General features: G+C 38.3%; 3 protein-coding genes across 4 annotated transcripts; all 3 read left to right on the forward strand.

The window, feature by feature from the left end:
- Positions 1–4,074: 4,074 nt before the first annotated feature.
- Positions 4,075–5,240, forward strand: LOC114722291 (reticulon-like protein B13). Its single transcript, XM_028908284.1, has 4 exons — positions 4,075–4,174; positions 4,462–4,645; positions 4,746–4,957; positions 5,047–5,240. The coding sequence occupies exons 1-4, from the start codon at positions 4,075–4,077 to the stop codon at positions 5,238–5,240; spliced, it is 690 nt and encodes a 229-aa protein (XP_028764117.1).
- Positions 5,241–6,202: 962 nt separating this feature from the next.
- LOC114722288 (probable disease resistance protein At5g66900) lies at positions 6,203–10,842 on the forward strand. 2 transcript variants are annotated; one of them, XR_003738144.1, is made up of 6 exons: positions 6,203–6,891; positions 7,144–7,544; positions 7,645–7,997; positions 8,413–8,627; positions 8,740–9,981; positions 10,245–10,842. XR_003738144.1 is itself a non-coding variant. In XM_028908280.1 (5 exons), the coding sequence occupies exons 1-5, from the start codon at positions 6,282–6,284 to the stop codon at positions 9,564–9,566; spliced, it is 2,406 nt and encodes an 801-aa protein (XP_028764113.1). In that variant the 5' UTR covers positions 6,203–6,281; the 3' UTR covers positions 9,567–10,842. The 2 variants fall into 2 exon arrangements, 1 of the variants encoding a protein (XP_028764113.1); XM_028908280.1 differs by having other exon boundaries at positions 8,740–10,842.
- Positions 10,843–11,036: 194 nt separating this feature from the next.
- LOC114722287 (probable disease resistance protein At5g66900) lies at positions 11,037–16,223 on the forward strand. The gene is made up of 5 exons (XM_028908279.1): positions 11,037–11,894; positions 13,059–13,459; positions 13,584–13,945; positions 14,163–14,431; positions 14,541–16,223. The coding sequence occupies exons 1-5, from the start codon at positions 11,267–11,269 to the stop codon at positions 15,365–15,367; spliced, it is 2,487 nt and encodes an 828-aa protein (XP_028764112.1). The 5' UTR covers positions 11,037–11,266; the 3' UTR covers positions 15,368–16,223.
- The last annotated feature ends 1,278 nt before the right edge of the window (positions 16,224–17,501 follow it).

A 17,501-nucleotide genomic window follows, 5' to 3' on the forward strand; every position in this document is an offset into this window, starting at 1 on the left:
AAGGCAAGAGATCTTCCAGAATCCAAACTTTGCCTAATTCTACAGACATGAAAAGAGAGGAAGTAGGGGTTTTAGCTGGATGAAGTGACCAAGATTTCACAGGTATAACAACTTGTGAAATGTTTTAAAAATATAATAATCTATCTTACCTTGTGGTCGGAGTTAACCAGTCGCCGATGAGTAAAGTAAAATCGTCATCAGGGTTTGGATAGGGGATTGGATGACGGATCTGTGATAGACATTGAGTCCACCGAAACCTCCCGATGCTTTGTGGAGTGGAGTTGATGGGAAGTATGAGTAGGCTCCAATTTGATCCTTGACCTGAAACTTGTATGTAATTTGAGTTTGGAGGAATGGGACAGTTCGTTCCCAGTACTCCGTCTTGCCATGAATTTTCCTTTTGTTTAATACCGTTCCTGTTTTCATCAAAACGTCACAAAACATGTCCTCGATTCGATCATGGAAAACACGGCAGAGAGATGCAGAGAAACTCACCAAGTCAGAAGAAACGGTTCGTCCAGCTTGTTCACAAGGTTGAGAATTATATTGTCATTAGTCACTACATCAAGCCTAGGCCCAGGAAACTGACCGTTGATGAGGATTACCTTAAACAAAAGAAGTAAAAGACCGAAATATCAGAAATGCACATAGATTAATCCCTTGGTAGGCAAAATGAAAAGTTATGAGAAGCAAGAATGTAGATATATGACCCACTTGCTGGGAATGCCAAGAGGAGAACGAGTCCCATAAGTGACAGCCATGTATAGTACTTATATGCGTCTTCTGCTTTCACCAGACCACGCTCAGCAAGGCCAGAACAGAACACACCAGAGGGAGCAAGCTTGTTCTTCCCATTGTATACATCAGAAAACCAGAGTCCACTCAACCTCACTGAGAAGAGCAATTAGGAGTAAAGCATCCCAATCCACTTTCTAAATTGGAAACGAAATCAAAGTATTAGATTTCCCTTGTCTTGGAGAGTGACTGGCCACAGGAGCTGGGAGCTGTATATAACAACCTCACAGGAAGGTGTGATTGGAGTGATAAGAAATAATAGTTTATTGAGGCTTGTTAGTTTTTAAGGTAGCAAAATTGATGGGATTGGGCAGGGGCCAGGGGGTGACGCGTTTTCAAATGGTTATTGCTTCCAACTAAAGTGACGAACAATTCACTCATGAATTATCATTAAAGTGGAAGCTATGGCTTTAGCCCATCATTTTGACTATAACACCCCTGAAATCACGCCACTCATCTCCCCTTTCTCTCTTCTTCTTGTCAACTTTTCCTGATTCCGCTGGTTGTTAATAATCCTATACCAATCCACCAGTTTCCTTTCAGTGTTCTTTCCTCTAATATATATATATATATATAATAATCAATTCATCAGTAAATATTCAGTATTTGGAGGAGAACTGGCATGGTAAATATTATGAGAGACCCCATTTTCATTTCTGATTATGTAGTCCTCTCATTCTGTCATCAGAGATCAACTATAAGCAAATAAGGTTTCCCAGAAAAGGGAATCGCTGATTTTCTTGGCATCGTCTAGTGCATTTGATCGTTAAGGGCTAGGTCAAGCACAACATAAATGAGGAGAAAAGAAATATTGGTACAGTGTTCAAGTCAACTAGCGGCTGTAGAAATCTTTAAGAAATAAAGATTTTTTTTTTTTGAAATAAAAGATTAAACAACATTAAATAAAGTTATTCATCGATATGTTGGAATGTTTAAGAAATTATCCATTAACAAAATGGAAATCATGTAATCCAAGGCATTACCTTCAATACAGATGCAGCGGAGGTATCTGATTATTTTAAAGCCTCTACTGGGAAGTGTGAATGCTGTTGTCTGTATGTTGTTTGGGCACGAGGAAGGTAAAATGATTGACATTAATTAACTGCTATTAAGAAAAAGGAAAGAGACGGATGTGGGGCGCCAAATTATGGGCACTCATGTGAGTTGCAGATGATGGCCACGACAAAACTTTATTTAAACTTGACCAGTGAAACGGAAAGAAAGAAATGAAAAAAAAAAAAAAAGGGCAAGGCCCACAAACAAAAGACGGTTCCAGTGACCTGTACATCAGGCCGAAAAAATAAAGATGAAGTTTGGTGAGTGAAAAATCTGCCTTGCATGCATCTTTACATAATTGGCGTCAATTTCGGTCAAAGCATGTGAAATCACTGTGTTGTGTGTACAAAGTCCCACTTCCATCTGTACGTGCAAGGATAATACCATTGTCTGTGAATTGCAATTTTTTCTTTTGCCACACATTATTATGGAAGAATGGAAAGAGCATACTAGGGAAAAGGAGAAGAGCATTCAGTTGGTATCCGCGAATTGAAGCAAGATGTTTAAATTCAACTTGATATGCTCCTGCTGTTTTATGCTTTGGCTCAACTAAGTCATAGATTTTCACCCCTCTGTCCTTAATATAGAACTTAATTAGAGAATTGATGTTGATCTTATATATAAGACTTAGTTTACATGTTTTAATTTTTTTCCCCAAAATTTACCTTATTGATATTCTCCCAATAATAATAAAGTAGGGGAAGAAGGGAAGTAACTAAGAAAATGCTTAAGGTGTTTTAGAAAGAATATACCATATCATATTAACTAATTTAACTAACATATTTAATTTACTCAAACTAGTTAATTAGGTCTTACATTAAGAACTGAAGGAATATTAATTATCTATGATGATTATCTTTTTGCCAAGCTTTTGCATCCAAATTTAACTACTTTTAGTTGTCCTCTGAATCATAATTAAATATGACGTTGATTGCTTCTGTATCTGAGAATTGAGATGAAATTAATGCCATATTTTTTTTACTGTTTTTAATTCCCTCAGGATTTATCAATTTTATCATGATTATAATGTACTCCTCTAGTCCTTAATATAATATCTATTTAACTAATTTGATTAGATAAAAGAAATTAGGTAAGTTAGTTAATTACAAGAAATATGACCTTTTTTTTTTTAAAACACCATAATCATCCTTCTTAATATTTTTCCCAGCTCACTTACTTGATTATGATTGAGGGAGTATCCACAAGGATAATTTAGAAGAAATTGATAAATATGAAAAATAGGTATGATATTTATTACGAAAATTAACTTAATGATTAGGTTATATATTAAGGATTGGATGAGTAATTATATTTGGATTTGATATGACATCATTAACATTGACAAGTACTCGGCGTGTTTGAAGGATGAAGAGGCCCAGGAGCGTCTGAGTATTCTGAGACTCAACTTTGGGCAACTGTGCCATCTGCAATTTTATGTTGATGTGAATGATGTTCCCATAATTCAAAGCTGATTACTCCAAAGCCATCAAAAAATGAGAAAAATCAGAAGAAAAAACGAATGTCTGATTAATGAAGCGAAATCAATTGGCTTACTCGAATTCCTACTCCAAGACTTTCTGCTGCAAAGCCTACAACAAGAAAATTTTATTGATGCATCATCCAGCTGCAGTCTTAAATTTCTATTTTGACCATGAACTGTTTAATGTGTTATCTTTTGAACAAACTGCAAATTTGCCCCTTTATCATATATACGGTAATAGAGGAGGAAAGTTGAAACTCAAAATGTTACAAACTCTTCAGTATCTTCATCGAACTTATTCCATCCAAGCTGGAGAGAATTACATCATTGTCCACCATGAAATTTCACAAGAAAAGTCCATGTTGTGTTTGGATTCATTCTGAAAACTCAACCTTTTACCTCATTCGACCCCTCGAAAGCCTAAGCTCGTGTTTTTTTTCCTTAACCGCCTTTAGCTTTAAGTAAATGATCAATCCAAGTAGAATGATTAGAAATCTTTTTGCAACAAAAAATTCAAATAAATAGGAGTGTGGCGAGTTGTCATGGGGGGCCGCCATTTAAACTTGTGGAGCTGGGCTGTCAAAGTTTTAAACAGAGAGAAACGTTAAGTGAGATATCAAGTCTTATTGGGAGCCCAATTGAAGAACCAGCGCAGTTCGCTACTTTGGATCCAATAGGTGAATCCCATGCCCGAAAACTGGTCATTAAATTCAATTCCTTTTATGACCTTTTGAAATCATGAGATGGAACAAACTTTACGTGCAAATGCCACGACTCCTGCAAGGTTTCACACGTCACCTTGGATCGCTGCACGTGTCGGCTCTAAACTCAACGACCGTCTTGGTGACCACCTCCGCCGAATGACCCATATTTGAAACTATATAATACTAGTATACAGGATGAAACCGAACAAGGCAAGCATCTCCAACCTCGACAGCAACATCATCGATTCACCTCGTCTTCTTCATCATGTCGGCCCAAACACACTCTCTAGCTCCTTCTCCTTCATCTTCTCCTTCCTCGGGTAGTTCGACTCTGCTCTTTTAGACATACCAAAAGCATTCTTTATTTGTTTATAATTTCACCCAGATGATGTGTTTTCACATTGAACTTGGCTTTGTGTGGCCCAGTAGTGAAGGACGTAGCTCTGTGGAGAAGAAAGTCGCTAACTGCAACAATTCTCATCGGGGCAACAGCAACGTGGACGTTGTTGCAAGTGTATCAATTCCATTTCGTCGCTGTTTTCTCGTGGCTGGTCATGCTTCTTCTTGCTTCTGCCTTCCTCTGGGCCAATATGATTAGGCTTTTTGGCAAGTAAGTGCCTCCCTTTTCCTGTACAAATTTCTACATACTGAGGACAATGACTTCTTTGTTTTTTCCCCCCAATTGGGTCAATCAATTATGTTGAATACAGGGCACCCCCGAACGTGTCGGATTTGGAGTTGACTGAAGAATCAGCTCTGCAAATGGCGTACGTGGTTCGAGCATGGATCGAAGAAGGAATAAGGTTTCTGTTTCGGGTGAGCGCACAAGAAGACTGGTCTCTGTTTTTAGGAGCCGTTGCGGGATTGTTGTTACTTTCTTACGTTGGGAGCAAAATGGATCTGTTAACATTGCTTTATATAGGTACGTCATCAATTTCTAGAATATTTATGTTACTGATCTTTCTCTTGGATAACGATTTTCAATGTCCGATTTGACTGTTAATTAAATAGGTACACTGACGAGCACGACAGTTCCTGTAATTTATAACAAGAACCAGAATAGGATTAAGAGTTCGTTGGAGTGGTCGAGAGTGAAATGCAAGAGGGCGTATGAGACATTTGATGAGAGGGCCATTCAGAAGATCAAAAGCAGAGTAATCAACGAGAATGAGATGAAGAGAGCGAATGAAAAGAAAGTGGAGTAACTTGCCTTTGCTGCAATGTTGCAATATTGCATATAATCCACGAGTTGAAAATGTATGTAAATATCACCCTATGTGTCAAACAGATAGTGACGGGTGAATCTTTGACGAGTTCCATTTGGGAATGGTGATAGCTTTGACTCTTCTCTCTTCTCTCTCTATCTCTCTCCTTTTCCTTTCTCCGAATGATGGGTTTAGCTTAACGATTAAGGATTCTTCCCCCGCTGACATTGACTTAGACGTCATAGTACTAAAGTTGTGTTAAGCTAACGACATAACAGTGTGTCTAAAATCGTGGAACGTTTTAGAGCCTTTTTGGGGTAGCTTTTACTAACACCTAAAAGCAAGGTACAAAACTCTTATCAGGCAAATTACTATTGAAAAACTAGCTTTCAATCTATACGATTAAACGACATCAACTTCATCATAGAGATTTTTTTAGCCTACATCTATGAGAAAATTGCAAGAGAAGCAATAATTTAAGGATTATTTATTTGGACTCAAGTAAAAGTCGAAATTAGATTGAGGTTGGCTGCAGTTAATTGGAAGAATCTTTAACAACACTTGGCTGCATTCTAAAATATTACGCAACGGGATTATTCTTCCCTATACTTTAGAATGTATTCTAAGAAAATTAGTGTGCAACCAAGTTGGGGCGGGCGCGATCAATGTTTACTCGTGTTTTTGTGCTTGTCAGTGTGAAGACGACTTTCAATGGAGAAATGTCGGCTCGAGCAATCAACTCCTCTATCCTAAGGTGCCAAGAAGGATCATAGAAGCTACCGCCAGTCAGTTAACTTATATATAATCCAATGCAAAATTGACAATTCTGGGATTAAAATCTCAATCCCAAGCGCAGCTTTATTCTAGATTATTGCGTGTCAGTTTGGTTTGGGTCTTTTGTTTGAATTGAGCTTCACGTAATCTATCGTTTTCTTTTGGCCGCGCACTGAGCGCCGCTTTCTGTCGGGAATTTCTCTATAATATTTCCTAGGCAAAGAGAAGATTTTACACCGGCTGTGATTTTGCGAATCGGGTGAACTCATGGCAGAAACGGTCATAGAATTTCTACTCGACGAACTGCTGAGCAAGGTTTTGGAGGCGAAGGACAGGGCAATTCAGTTCAGACCCACCCTTGAACGCATGGCCACCACCCTCAGGTCAATAAAACCAGTGATCGAAGAGATAAAACAATACAACAGGCAACTAGATCGGTCAGAGGATGAAACAAAGAAGTTAATTGAAGATGTGAAGAATGGGGAAAAGCTTGTTCTCAAGTGCTCAAAAATCCAGTGGTGGGAATGCTGCTATAGGCCCCAATACCAGGAGCAACTTGAAGATTTGGATCAGTCACTTGTCAGGTTCTTTCAAGTTGATATGCCAGTTCAGACGGCGAGGGATGTGAAGGAGACGCTGGTAGAGGTGAGAGGCATTCATATGGAGATTAAGAAACTGAATGCGGTTGCGAGAAATGAAAGGGGCCTGTGCTCGGCTCCCGAGCCCCCAACATTCACAGTTGGATTGGATGTTCATGTTGGGGAATTGAAGGTGCGGCTACTCCAGGATGACGTGTCAGCGATCGTGGTCACCGGCTCGCCGGGTTCTGGGAAGACCACATTGGCCAAAAAGTTCTGTTGGGATGCTAATGTCAGAGGTATGAATGGAGTCCCATTTCCATTCCTTCTTTCTCTTTCTGCATTTCTATTCGCTTCTCGTCCTTCACTTATGCAGGGACTTCTAAACAGACTAATGAAACGTTCATTTTAAATTAACGGTAGTGGTGGACACTTAAAAGAAACAACTTTTTAAACGAAAAAAAAAAAATTCTATGGCACTACTTCACATGCTATGATTCAGAAATTAGAGTCTATTAAGTTTGGATTCTAAATGTGGAAGGCTTGGCCAGGTAAATTCAAGGACAATATCTTCTTTGTCAAATTCTCGGAGACGCCAAATTTGAACGCTATCGTACAGAAACTTTATCAACACAATGGTCGCTCAGTGTCCGAGCCTCAAAATGATGAAGAAGCGATTGACCTATTGAAACTTTTGCTAAAGCAAATTGGGGAAAATCCTACACTGTTGGTTCTGGACGATGTTTGGGATAGATCGGAATCTCTTGTTGATAATTTTCGCATGCAGCTGCCGGAATATAAGATTTTAGTGACTTCCAGATTCGCAATTCGAAGATTCGGCACCCCCTATTGCTTGAGACCCCTTGGTAATGAGGATGCTGTGAAGCTTTTCCGCGACTCCGCAGAACTGAGGGAGAGCCGTTTTGATGTTCCTGATCATATTGTGAGAGAGGTACTTTATGTTGCTTTCTGCCACTAGTACTTCTCATGCCGAGTTCAAATAAAAAAGAAGTGCCACTTACAGCTTTATTTTGCTCTTTCTTAAATTGCAGATAGTCCAAGGCTGCAGTGGTTCTCCAATGGTGCTAAATGCGATTGGCAGGTCACTCTGTGGGCAGGATGCTGTGGTATGGCAAAGCAGGGCAACAGAATTGTCGAAGGGTCGCCCGATTTTTGAATCTAATGAAAATCTGCTCGCTTTTCTCCAAAAAAGCTTCGATGTCTTGGACACTAAGTCAGTAATTAAGGAGCGTTTCATGGACCTAGCTTTATTTCCTGAAGGCCAGAAGATTCCTGCAGCTTCTCTTGTTGATATGTGGGTGGAATTGTATGGAGAAGATGACGTAAATGCAATGGAGAAAATTTATGAACTGGCCACCCGTAACATGGTTGAAATTGTCGTAAGGTACGCTTGCTGGCTCTTTTTATTTGGGCTGAAATGCCTGGAGTCTCTTAAATATTCTGTTATCCTCTAGAACATGCTAGTAATGCCATTGAGTGCGCCCTTAACTTTAAGTTGAAAAGAGTTGTTTTGTAAATCCTTTGGGAAGAGAGGGCAATTCACAGGTCCGCCACAATCCAGGATCAAGTTTTGTCAATAACAGCAAGATTCTTTTCATAAAAATGTATAGATGATGATGATGATGCAACCAGAACATTAGAAGACCTTACGATATAGGAGTAAAATTTAGAGGGAGGCCATTCACCTAAACAAAAGCTAGTAGTAGTGAGGGAGACTAATCATCACAGTGAATGTCACTTTATATAGCTTTTTGAAACTTTTATTTATGATTGAGCAATAAGTCCTTATTGTCGAGCAGGAAATTTCCAAGTGGCACAGGTAACTTCAGTAGCCACTTTGTCAATCGGCATGATCTTTTTCAGGAGCTAGCTATCCATCAAAGGCAAATTAGCCAGGAGCCACTGGAAAAGAGGAAAACACTGATTATTGACATAACTGCAAACGAACTTCCCCAGTGGTGGACTGACCAAAAAGAGTATCATATAGCTGCCCGCGTATTATCTATATCAACTGGTTTGTTCCTCCTTCGCTGACTCTCTTGATGCACTAGCATGTCCTGGGAACTGCACTAAATTACCTATCGCTGATGCTTATCCCTCACTTGACTTATTGAATCTTTTTGCAGATGAATTATTCTCTTCTGATTGGTGTAACTTGATACCAACTGAAGTTGAGGTTCTAGTTTTGAACTTTCGAGGGAAGAAGTACACCATACCAAGGTTCATAGAGAAAATGAATAAACTAAAAGTTCTGTTAATCACAAATTATGGTTTCCACCCTGCTGCTGAGTTAGAGAATTTAGAACTGCTTAATTTGTTGCCCAATGTTAAAAGAATTAGACTGGAGCGTGTATTGATCCCCTCCCTCGTTGAGAAAAGAGTGCACTTGAAGAATCTTCAGAAACTGTCTCTGTTTATGTGCAATGTGAATGAAGCTTTCGAAAATTGTTCCGTCCCTGTTTCAGATATGATGCCAAACTTGGTGGAACTGAACATTGACTACTGTAATATGGTGGAATTGCCAGTTGGGTTGTGTGGTTTTGTCTTCTTAAAGAAGCTTAGTATTACCAGTTGCCACAAGCTTTCCGCACTTCCTGAAGAAATTGGAAAGTTGGTCAATTTGGAATTGCTAAGGGTTAGTTCTTGTTCTGATTTAACAGAGTTTCCGGACTCAGTTTCCAGCCTTCAAAAGCTAAAATTTCTTGATATGTCTTACTGCATAAGCCTCAGTAGATTACCAGATCATATGGGTAAGTTACTTAATTTGAAAGAGCTCTACATCACGCGTTGCTCGAGATTATGTGAGCTGCCACCCACAATCATTAACCTTACGGGGCTAAGAGTTGTGGTGTGCGATGAAGATGTGGCTGCTTTATGGGAACCTTGCAAAACCATCTTTACTGATCTGCATGTAGAGGTGAACCAAGCTGATTTTAGCCTGGAATGGCTTTGAAATTTCATTGCCAATAAATGCGCTTTCTGGCCAGGGGCAACATATTGGAGCGGGAATGAAGATATGGAATGAAAATGAGAAGATATGTGCAACGTAACTTATGCTTCTGTGGTTTAACTATCAGGGGACATAAAGAAATAGATGCTGCCTACTTGTATGGCTATTGTGCAATTGAAAATGGACATGAAGAGAAAGTCATAAAATTTTGGGCTTGATGATAAATTTGTACTGAGATAGTGTTTGTGAAGAAAGATGGCGTGGTTGAAAGTTATTACAATCAAGTTTGGAGAGAGTGATTTCTTTTGTAATTTCAAGATAAGTGGTTTCTATCTTCATCCGTTCTAATCTCCTTTATTCTTCGTTGAAAGTTGTTACAATTAAGTTTGGAGAGATTGATTTCTTTTGTAATTTCAAGGTAAGTGGTTTCTATCTTCATCCGTTCTAATCTCCTTTATTCTTCGTTGAAAGTTGTTACAATTAAGTTTGGAGAGATTGATTTCTTTTATAATTTGAAGGTAAATGGTTTCTATCTTCATCCGTTCTAATCTCCTTTATTCTTCGTGTCGTCCACGACAAGGTGGACAAGTTCCATTCCCTCAAGTATAATATAAGCGAAATTCCCCTGCATTTCTTATGACTTTTATTAACACTCGGAATTTTTCCATGGACTATCGCCAGGGTCTTCGATGGGAAGCAAGATGAAAAGAAGAAACTTTATCCGGATTCGTCTGTCGTGAATCATGACTTTGATATCCTGAATTTTTCCATTGATCTTATCTTTGCAATTATGGAATTTACTGGATTATATTTTTTTGGTGGTTAAAGCAGAACTAGACTTTCCGTAACACCGGGATGCATTTTCATTTTCATATTATAATCTCATTAGCCGCTGTTTTTCATTTGTTTGTTTGTTTCTGGAGTCAAGACTCGAGGATCGAGATATCTGTGGCTTGTGAAACCAGGTCCTTGGACTCTCTCAGCCATTTTGTTGTTAGTATCTTGGAAAACCGTAAATGTGTATTCACGCAGGCGCGCAGCATTTGCGAGGTTGACATGTTGCCCTTTTCCTTTGATCGTCTCCGGCGGGCAGATGGAAGTAGAAAACGAGATATTTCCGGGGTTCTTTCATCGATCTCTCTATTCAATCCGATCCAACGTCTGGACAGAGGCAGATTCTTATTCTTTGCCAATCAGAGCAAGGTTAAAAGCCCGTATTTTGATTCTTCCGCCTAACTACACGGAAATTTCCAAGACTTTACCAGCGCGCTGTTTGTCAAATCAACGTCAAAAAGTCAGTCAAGGCCTTAAAAAAAAAACAAAAGGCGTCTATGTTATAGGCAGAATTTCCCGGAAATAAATAAATAATTTGAAAAAGATATAAAGGAAGTAAATGCGCGTCCGCTATATGGTTAAAATATATAAAGAAGGTAGGAAAATGAGCATCGCCTTTAGCTGTTGAGCCCCACGAAAGAGGAGTCAGAGTCCGTATGAGAAGTAGCGAGGCAAGGCTGTGGAAATAGCGGCTTCTTTTCGTCCACTGCGGGTTCCGCGAAGGGGTCCGTCTCCAATCTCCATGTATATATGTGCATGCGTCTGGCACTAACAACGGAAAAATCCTGTTCGGCTGAAGCTTTGATTCCTCACAGAATTGAAAAGAAAAGAAAACATTTCAAAGATCTGATTTGCTCTTGTTATTAGCCATGGCAGCGGGTGCAAACCTAATTGGCGGAGATGATGTGGCAGCGGTGTTTCGAGAGTTGTTGAAAAAGATAGAGGACTGGATCGAGAAGGCTCACCAGAGTAGATCCACACGCCAAATATTGAGGTCAACTCTGAAGGATTCCACGTCGCTGGTGGAAGAGATCAAAAAATTGAACGATCACTTGGATTCCCCAAGAGAAGAAATAGAAGAGCTGATCCAGGAAAAGGAAGCAGGAGATACGCTCGTTAGCAAGTCCCCGAGAATCTCTTTTTGGAATTTTCTCTTTCCAAAATCCTACCAGGACAAGCTCAGACAAAGGCACGGTTCAATCGTCAAGTGCCTGTCTTTTAATTCGAGAAGTGAAAATAAGATGGCAAGGGATGTGAAGGAAACTCTGAAGCAGGTGAGAGAAATTCTCGAAACGATGAGCAAAGAGAACTCCGACCACGGAATTATGTGCTTGCCTACTCAGAACCCTGAATTCGTCATCGGCATGGAGGAGCCCTTGGTGAGGTTGAAGATGGAGCTCCTCAAGGACGGTGCCTCCATTCTTGGGTTGACGGGTCTACCAGGATCCGGCAAGACCACGTTGGCCAGGAAGCTTTGTAGTGATGACCAAGTCAAAGGTAACACTTCTTTTCTTTATTCTTTATTCACATTGGTAATTGGCCCTGCTCAAGGCCCAATATTTTTAGGCTTAAATGAGGTCCAATATTTGCTACTGGTCCTCATTACTGTATTCGGCCCAATTAAGGCCCAATACTTGTTAACGGAAGTCCGGAGGAATTTTACTTTTCTCATTTCTATTTTTACCGAGAGGAATTTTTGCAAAAATGTGTTTGGTCAAAGTTTTTACTTTTTTTAAAAGAGGACTCCTCACCTTATAGAATTTATTTTTTTTGAGGGAGGGCGGCATATCAAGTTTGATTGGGTAAATTACCCTTACAAAAATTTTAGCTACCCAAAATTTCTTTTGTTTTGATACAGCATTATAACTTTTTTTTGTCAAAAAAATATGTTCATAAAAAAATTATAATAAATAAAATTTGTAAAATGAAAGTTTTAATATTTTTAAGGTGAAACTTTTAACATTTAAACACAAAATTTAATAAATTAAATTGTAATATACTACTTTCGGTTTCTAATATGAGAGTCTCATATTTATAATTTTCATCCCAATTATCCTTATTAATTGCATATGTCATGAGAGTTTAATTTCAATGCAAATGATTTAAAATTATATCTTAGGTCAATACATATTTTTAACAAGTAATTTATTTAATTAATTTTCTTAATCAAATAACTATCATTTTGAAAAGATAAGGTTAAAAGCATGAAGCAGCTTTAATTTAATAAAAATATAATAATCGATTATCCCCCCCCCCAAAAAAAAAACCTCAAAAAACCCCTTTTCCTTGTATTAAACCAGGCCCCCTCTCATTCTCTCCTCATCCCAAGCAAAGAATCATTTAAATTTCATTCCCTGCACTGAACTGGACATGCTAGTGATGCCTTTCGCCCATCAATTATTTGTTACATGCTCACGGCAAACCAACAGAATAAAGAAAAAAATGAAGAGGTGTGGAAAAGTGCCTTGCAAGATTATTTCCTGGTTAAATAAGCACCAGTCTGTATCCAAGTATGGGAAAGTTTAATCAACAAATCAAAAGAATATGGGATATATGAAATTTTTTCTGGATTAAATTAAGAAGCATGTTATTTTACCTATATTCAGCTGCTACGAGGCTTCAAATGTTCCTTGATTCATTAGATCTCTTTGGTTTTATTAGGTAAGTTCAGGGACCATATCTTGTTTGTGACCTTCTCAAAAACACCCAACTTCAAGGTCATTGTGGAGGCTCTATTTCAACGCTGTGGGAAGGTTCCTGAGTTTCATAGTGACGAAGAAGCAGGTAAAGAATTGGGACTTCTGTTGAGTACAATATCGGGCAGTCCGATATTGCTGGTGCTGGATGACGTTTGGCCCGGCTCAGAATCACTTGTTCAGAACTTCAAGCTCCAGATTCCCGATTATAAGATTTTGATCACTTCGAGAGTCACATTTCCAACGGCTAAACCTCGTATCCACTTGGAACCACTTCCTTATGAAGATGCACTAACACTTTTCCGTCACTTTGCTCTCGTAAAAGACAATTGCTCGTACATTCCCGATGAATTTCTTGTCCAAGAGGTGCTTTTTCTTACTGTTTGATACGTGGAAATTATCCCTTTTTCTCTTTCTACGTTCGATACATAGTTCATAATGAATTTTAAGTCATTATTTTAACTGACTATTTGTTTGCAATGAGATGCAGGCTGTGAGAAGTTGTAAGGGCCTACCTATCGCCATTAAAGTAATCGCTAGATCACTGTGTCAGCAGCCTCGTGAAACGTGGCAAAAGATGATAAAGGAATGGTCGCAAGGCCATTCTATTCTTGATTCCAATTCAAATTTGCTTAATTTCCTCCAAAGAAGCTTGTGTGTTTTGGAAGGTGAGCCCATCATCAAGGAGTGCTTCATGGACCTAGGGTTATTTCCCGAAGACCAAAGAATTCCTGCTACGGCTCTCATTGATATGTGGGCGGAACTGTATCAACTAGACGATAACGGCAAAGAAGCCATGGCCATAATCAATAAATTAGTATCCCTGAATTTGGCAAACCTCCATGTTACAAGGTACATTGACTTCTCCTTCTTTCCACGGTCTCTTAATGCTTAATTGCTATATATATTATCTGATGCAGCTTTGTATGATAACGTGAGTACTGTTCTATTGAACATCAAATAAAGAACATAAGTTGAAAACTTACGTAATATCAGACGGAGGGCACATGCTTTTTTCTTGTCTGGAATTTTTTCTTAGATGGGACGCTAAACTCTGCTCGTTTACCAGGAAAGTCGAAAGTGATGCAGACAGTTACTACAACAACCACTTCATCATGCAGCATGACCTTCTAAGAGATCTTGCAATTCATCAAAGCAACCAAGAACCTGTTGAACGGAGAAGAAGATTGATGGTTGACATAAATGAAAATAATCGACAATGGTGTCTAGAGGAGCACCAGCGAGGCATTATTGCCCGCATGTTGTCGATATTCCTTAAATGGTTCGTTAAACAAAAGCAGCAACCTGCCATTGCACGGACATTGTCTATATCAACTGGTTAGTTTTATCACTTTCTTAAAAACATATGTTTGCAGATTAAAAAAAAAAAATCAATTAGAAAGTTGCTCAGCACTCTAAATTGACGCCAATCGGACTGTTTCTGCAGATGAAGCATTCACTTCAGATTGGGGCAATGCGCAGTTAACTGAAACTGAGGTTCTAATATTGAATGTTCGTACTAAGCATTATTCCTTCCAGAAGTGCATTGAGAAAATGAAAAATCTAAAGGTTCTGATATGCACTAATTATGGTTTTCATGCTTCCGCATTGGAAAACTTTGAGCTACTTGATTCTTTATCTGCCCTGAAAAGAATGAGACTGGAGAAGGTTTCTCTTCCTCCCCTCGGCAAACTGAAGTATCTGCAAAAATTATCCCTTTACATGTGTGATACAAGTCAAGCTTTTGGAAGCTGTAAGATACCAATTTCAGATGCATTGCCGAATCTAGTAGAATTGAACATTGACTATTCCAAAGATATGGTGGAATTGCCTTCTGGTCTCTGTGATATTAAAACCCTCAGAAAGCTTAGTATTTCCAACTGCCACAAGTTTTCTAATTTGCCCCGAGAAATAGGCAGGCTGCAGAATTTGGAACTACTGAGGCTTAATTCCTGTACTGATTTAGGAGGTATACCAGAATCAATTGGCTGGCTTTCAAGGTTACGTTTTCTTGACATATCAAACTGCATAAGCCTAAGAAATTTACCTGAGAGCATTGGTGAGTTACAAAACATAGAGAAGTTGTACATGACAGGTTGCTCAAGGTGTGAACTGCCAGACTCGGTCATGAATCTTGAGCATTTAAAAAGTGTAACATGTGATGAGGAGACGGCTGCTTCATGGGAGGTTTTCAAACCAATGCTTAACAAATTAAGGATTGAGGTGCCACATGTGGATGTCAACTTAAATTGGCTTATCGGGACTGGCTTATAAGCTGCTATGGTGGGGAATGGATTTGGCACACCTTCTTTCTCGTGCATTTCTTTGCGCATGTCCTATTCTAGTATCAATAAACACATTATACATATCTTTTCCTATCTTTTACATCTTATCTTTGTTAATAAAAAAGAGATGCACAAGGGAATGCATAAAAAAAAAGTGCACCACAACCATTTCCCTCATGTGCAGGATCTAATCCATGGTCTGTCTGCACCGGAAGGAAAGTAGCATGATGGCGCCGGGGGTGCAAACTGAGCATTTGTTTCCGTGCTCAGACCAACGCCCGCACAAAAGCTCTTCTCTTGGAGCTTTTGGTCAAATGGGCATTTGAGGAGCATGAAAGTTGTCCCAAAAGTGCGCTAAGTAATTGAAGAAGCACCAGAATCCCCAATTCCCCAATTTTGGTTATGGAGGAGGCAGGGGGATGAAGACCGAATGTGAAGATCAGAGATGGGCTAGAGATTTAACATCTTTATCTTTGGATCAATTCAATGGTTGGCATTCCAACCGGAGCATCTTGTTGCTGCTTTTCTTCTGATGCGGATATACCGAATGCTTCTCCCTCTGTTAGTTTTCCGCAAATTTGAGGGGGGAGAGACTCTTTCTTTTTAAGGGAGGAGGAAATGGAAAGGTTCTGCTTTCACCATAACGTATGAATATGTAGAACAAGGAGCCATGTTGAGCCATGTTCAATGCATGTCAGACACTTGAAAGTCAAATATATGTAAGCAGCAGGAATTCAGGCTAATCATGTCCTGTGTATATTGATGTACTTTATGGATCCTAAGACAGCTTTTGTGATTGTAATTTAGAATTTGAAATATTACTGCCTGCATGCTTGTGTGTGTAATTTCATTTCTCATTTCTTCACTTATATACAGGATGGGTATGAAGTCATAAAAAGGATTTTTTTTTTTTGGGTGCAATGAAAAGGAATTGAGAACATTAAGGGCATTAATCTTAATCACACCTCCAGCTTCCTATATTTCTTTGTTTGAAGTCATTATATCGTATTGATTTTAAAAAAAAATCATTACTCCTATAGTTATTTTATTTTATATTTTTTATTTATTTGATTATCTTGCTAACGCATAACATTTGTAGGACTGAGAATACGTGCAGGGCCAGGGCCGCGGGCTTAAACAGCTAGCTCTACACAGCTGGAATTGTAAAAATGTTTTTTTTTGCTAAATTCAACTCTTAAGTTGACTTTTTATCGGTTAAAAAAAATATAATTTATAAAATGCATAAATATAAATAAAATTAAATCACAAATACAAAATATCATCATATCTAAACATCCATCAACATCGAAAATATCTATTAACAAGTCAACAATATTCAAAAGTTTCATTAACAGTGTAAATATATAATAAACAAATACTATCATCAATTTTTTAAAATTCTATCATCACTATCATCAATTACTCTTCTTCATGAGTATGTCCTTTTTTTAGTAGTAAAATATCAAGTTTTTCTTTTTCATAAAAATTTTATTTTTAAATTTTACTGTCTAACTATTATTTTATTTTAACTTGAGATATATTATTATTGAAACTTATAAATTTTTAATTCAAATTATAGATTCAAATGTTACATTTGCTTAAAGAGAATTCGAAAGAGGATCCGAAGCTATTTGCAACAATCAAACTTGAATTGCAAAATTAAACAGACAATTTGGGACAACGCCAAGCACGAGCAGGTAACATCTGGGAATCTTGACATCAACACAAATCCATACTTTCATATGCACATGCGATTTTGAAGAACTGAAGAGGAAGAAACTCGAGTCCCCTCCTCGTTTTTTTGTTTTTTGTTTTTTTTCATTAGGATAAGAGAGAACTACTGCAAATCAACCACTACAACTCAAGAAAGAAGCCAAGTTCGTATCATCCTCCTCTCCCTCAAAACCAAATTAACCACAAACGTTCGATAGAGATGGAATATGAATATGGCCTTTTTTTTAAAAAAAAAAAAGTTAACAAAGATAAAGAAAGGTGACGAAGATTTGGTTAATGAACAAATGAAGCAATAAATCCTTAATAGGGTTAACAATTAAATTCCAAACTATGGGAACTCATGAGGTGAATATCTAATATAATGTTAATCTCCCTTCTCCCATGCGGAG

Source organism: Neltuma alba, unplaced genomic scaffold (genome assembly GCF_004799145.2).
Source record: "Neltuma alba isolate B1F8T4 unplaced genomic scaffold, ASM479914v2 tig00012088_pilon, whole genome shotgun sequence".
Classification (NCBI taxonomy): domain Eukaryota; kingdom Viridiplantae; phylum Streptophyta; class Magnoliopsida; order Fabales; family Fabaceae; genus Neltuma; species Neltuma alba.